The sequence below is a fragment of the Octopus sinensis genome, linkage group LG4 (assembly GCF_006345805.1).
Source record: "Octopus sinensis linkage group LG4, ASM634580v1, whole genome shotgun sequence".
Classification (NCBI taxonomy): domain Eukaryota; kingdom Metazoa; phylum Mollusca; class Cephalopoda; order Octopoda; family Octopodidae; genus Octopus; species Octopus sinensis.
The window spans coordinates 149,045,066-149,049,569 of NC_043000.1; the positions used below are offsets into that span (position 1 = coordinate 149,045,066).

General features: G+C 38.7%; 1 protein-coding gene across 3 annotated transcripts in view; it reads right to left on the reverse strand.

Moving 5' to 3' along the window:
* Positions 1–527, reverse strand: part of LOC115210666 (ATP-dependent zinc metalloprotease YME1L) — a 60,924-nt gene extending 60,397 nt beyond the window's left edge. For all 3 annotated transcript variants that reach the window (XM_029779327.2, XM_029779326.2, XM_029779325.2), the window contains exon 1: positions 340–527. In XM_029779327.2, coding sequence (XP_029635187.1) covers positions 340–369 — 30 coding nt within the window. In that variant the 5' untranslated portion in view covers positions 370–527. The remainder of the gene's footprint in view (positions 1–339) is intronic.
* Between the last annotated feature and the right edge of the window lie 3,977 nt (positions 528–4,504).

A 4,504-nucleotide genomic window follows, 5' to 3' on the forward strand; every position in this document is an offset into this window, starting at 1 on the left:
AAGAAAAGAAATTCCCCGGGATTTAAAACAGAGATATTTCTTCACAAAAGTCTGGATAGAATAATTAAAGATTAATAATACACTACATAAATGATTATGTAATACCATTAATCATTGGGAGAATTACTATTGCTGAAAATTTGTCAATAGAATATTTGTTTATAAATATAATGAAATATCGTTTTTTTTAGAAAGTATTGTAAATAGTTTTTTTAAATACGAAGATAATCCTGAAATAGGTTGGCTTATTTATGAGAGGAAAATGACATTGAACATTCGTCACTGAAACATTTTGGTACAAAAGAGGAAACACGACAAAAGAATACGAAAATTTTTTACCTGTGGTAAAATAGCATTATGAGAAAACATTTCAGTCGGGGAATTAATTCCTTGGTAACACTTAAAAAATTTCCGAACACAGGTAATGAAACAATTATTTTTGAAAAAAAATAATGGATCATACGAATTTTAACGTGATTGTACCGGGTCGAACATGTTACTGTCACGTGCTACGCTTACCAGCGGAGCTAGCAGAACTTTTTTTCTATGAAACAACATTCGTTTCGTAACCCCGTCATCACTTCCGCTTTTATGCCACATTAAATGATTCGATACATCCGAAAGGATTTGTATTTGTTCTAAGTAATTTTAATTTTTCGGCTCAGAAAAAAAAAAGCGAACTACTTTACAAGTTGGTGCCATTGTTTAATAATAACTTTAATAAATATATATATTTCTTTACTACCCACAAGGGGCTAAACACAGAGGGGACAAACAAGGACTGACAAACGGATTAAGTCGATTATATTACATCGACCCCAGTGCGTAACTAGTACTTAATTTATCGACCTCGAAAGGATGAAAGGCTAAGTCGACCTCGGCGGAATTTGAACTCAGAACGTAACGACAGACGAAATACCTATTTCTTTATTACCCACAAGGGGCTAAACACAGAGGGGACAAACAAGGACAGACAAACGGATTATTAAGTCGATTATATCGACGTCAATGCGCAACTGGTACTTCATTTATCGACCCCGAGAGGATGAAAGGCTAAGTCGACCTCGGCGGAATTTGAACCCAGGACGTAGTGGTAGACTAAATACGGCTACGCATTTCGCCCGGCGTGCTAACGATTCTACCAGCTCGCCGCCTTAATAAATATAGTATAAAACTACATCAAGTTATTTGATTTTTCATGCAAGTTTATTTTTGTTCAGTGAACTCATAAGAAAAAAGGAACACTTACAATAAACTGCATCTTTATAACAAAACGTAAACATTGTTGAGGTAAACAACAATTTTTAAATGTTAGTTTCATATCATATCTGTTATATTGTTGCTTCGTTACAGGACAGTCACGATTGGAGCAGATTCACGTGCAAAGGCGTTCCAACCGTGATCATCCGTCTTTCACCAGCCCGGATATATTTCTTGAAGATATTTATGTTTAAAGCCCTAAATAAATGAACCCTCGTTAAACCGTACCAATAGAAAGAATATCCATTTAAAGCGATTGTCCTAATTAACCGATGGTAAGGGTTAACATTGTCTACATATATAATATTGGAAATATCTACAATGTACGCTGAACATAAACAATATTGGAAGCACTCCGTCGGTTACGACGATGAGGGTTCCGGTTGATCCGAATCAACGGAACAGCCTGCTCGTGAAATTAACGTGTAAGTGGCTGAGCACTCCACAGACACGTGTACCCTTAACGTAGTTCTCGGGGATATTCAGCGTGACACAGAGAATGACAAGGCCGGCCCTTTGAAATACAGGTACAATAGAAACAGGAAGTAAGAGTGAGAGAAAGTTGTGGTGAAAGAGTACAGCAGGGATCACCACCATCCCCTGCCGGAGCGTCGTGGAGCTTTTAGATGTTTTCGCTCAATAAACACTCACAACGCCCGGTCTGGGAATCGAAACCGCGATCCTATGACCACGAGTCCGCTGCCCTAACCACTGGGCCATTGCGCCTCCACCACATAAACAATAACAGACCGCATCCAGAGCAAGGCCACTCGAATGGCATTGAATCACTACAACCTCCGGCCCATAGGTACATAGTTATTGTCTCTCCTCTCTGTGTTTTTTTTTCTGCCGCAGTGATAATAGCCTCTGTTTCTCAAAAGATGCCTGGTTTCGTACCTCTCCCACTCAAGCACCCTCGACTCACTCATCTTTCCATCTCACGCCATCCTTGTGTCCATCGTCGATCCTGCTATTCCTTTCCAGAATATCAAACCTCTGGACTCTTCTTCTTGCTCAAGTCTTTCTTGTAGCAGTAATTTAAACGGAACATTAACGGGATCTTTTCGACTGGTAGAATGTGTTTATAAAACATCTTTTTCTCTTGGCTTTATTGAGAAAATTCTATAGTTTGTAAGATAGTTGTTGTTTTTTTCTTCAATTTCTGCAATTTCAACCAATCAATGACGTCTATTGAGGTGAAAACATTCTGTGCCGTATGAATATGTCCCTCGTTTAAGAAACAGATTAGGTTTATTTACATTTTTGAAGAAAAAAGATACCCTTCCCCCACCCCTAACCCTAACCCTAACCCTAAAACAGATTGAAATACAATAGATCGATACTAGGGTCATAATTATGGGTGACAACTTCATATGACACCACTAGAAAAACTGCCGTTCAAACCGAAAAGTTTCGGGGGTGTGGGCTGCAAATGTCTTAGGTACTGGCCAGTTACATGTATTTGAACAACATAGACAAATGTAGGTATGTCAAATATCATACAATTTAAATTTTTAATTTATCAGTATTAGGTGAATACAGTAAGTAGTTTGATTTCTTCGGTTGGCACAATTCTTGCTGTATCATGAACAAATTTTATTACTTATCTCATAGCTATTTCGAAATTATAACCACCGATCACTAGCAGTGAATTCTTGACAACCATATACCAAACCTATTTCTTTACTACCCACAAGGGGCTAAACACAGAGGGGACAAACAAGGACAGACAAATGGATTAAGTCGATTATATCGACCCCAGTGCTTAACTGGTACTTATTTAATCGACCCCAGAAGGATGAAAGGCAAAGTTGACCTAGGCGGAATTTGAACTCAGAACGTAGCGGCAGACGAAATACTGCTAAGCATTTCGCCTGGCGTGCTAACGTTTCTGCCAGCTCGTCGCCACAACCATATACCAAACCAGCTTGGTAGTAACGCTTTGAATTTCTACACAACAGAAGTTGTTACTACAAGGTCGTTGCTGGACAAACCACTTTGTTAATATTTGGACTTTTTTTTTGGTCTCATATATTTCTTTGCACTAATAAATGATGATTTAAAATTTTCATCAACATTATATTTGAAAGAAAATGAGTTTGTCTTTAGTTTGGCTTATGTTAAAAAATCACCTGCTGTTTAATACCTATTTCTTTACTACCCACAAGGGGCTAAACACAGAGAGGACAGACAAACAAATTAAGTCGATTATATCGACCCCAGTGTGTAACTGGTACCCAATTTATCGACCCCGAAAGGATGAAAGGCAAAGTCGACCTCGGCGGAATTTGAACTCAGAACGTAACGGCAGACGAAATACGGCTACGCATTTCGCCCGGCGTGCTAACGATTCTGCCAGCTCGCCGCCTTAAATACTGTTCAATACCATACTCTTCACGAACCTTCGTTTCCGAAGTACTGAATTCGAAAGTACAAAAAGCAAAATTAATCTTGAGTTTAACCAAGCTTGCCGCCTGACTTTGGTATCTGGAGGTGCTTCAGAATACTCTGAATGGGCACTACTAATCTATATATATAAAACTGTAGTTGTGTGAGTGTCTGTCCCCTTCGATTTAGATTCCTAACTACTCCCACATTTTGCGGTGCAGTGTAACCAAAACCGGGTATCTTATAGTCGTGATTCATATCGAGCCCTTCTGGGTATTAGCGCGCGTCTACGATGAGTCTACGATAAATAAAAAAAAATTACCATAATTTTTTCCTATTTTTAATGCATTTTTTTGATATTATATAAGGGAAGTAACTCTCTAAAAATGCTTATATAGTTATTTCCCTTACAAACCCGAGCAACGCCGGGCGATACTGCTAGTTAGTAATAATGCTAAAGTGAATTTGCGAAATAAGTGTGTCACTGTAAATCTGAAGGTGAACCAATGACGAGTGAGGGGTGGGGATGGGTGCCGTACAGTGGACCCCCTTAGCGACGGGTATGAATTTAACAATTATAGACACTTAAAGTTTAACGGTTGAAAATTTGTGATTAATGTTTTTGGCGCTTCTTCGTTTCCTGTTATTCATAAAAACGAAAGTACTTTACCAGAAATAGGTGTTTTCCAGAAGGCTGAGGGTGTTTTAGCATCACCCAGAAAGATCTTTGCCAGCTACTCTCCAGCTATCTATTGAAAACTGTGTATTACTATGGTACGTCCACCCTTAGAGTTTGCATCACCAATTTGGAACACCTATTTTGCTCAGCATATCAGTTTCCTGGAAACTGTTCAGA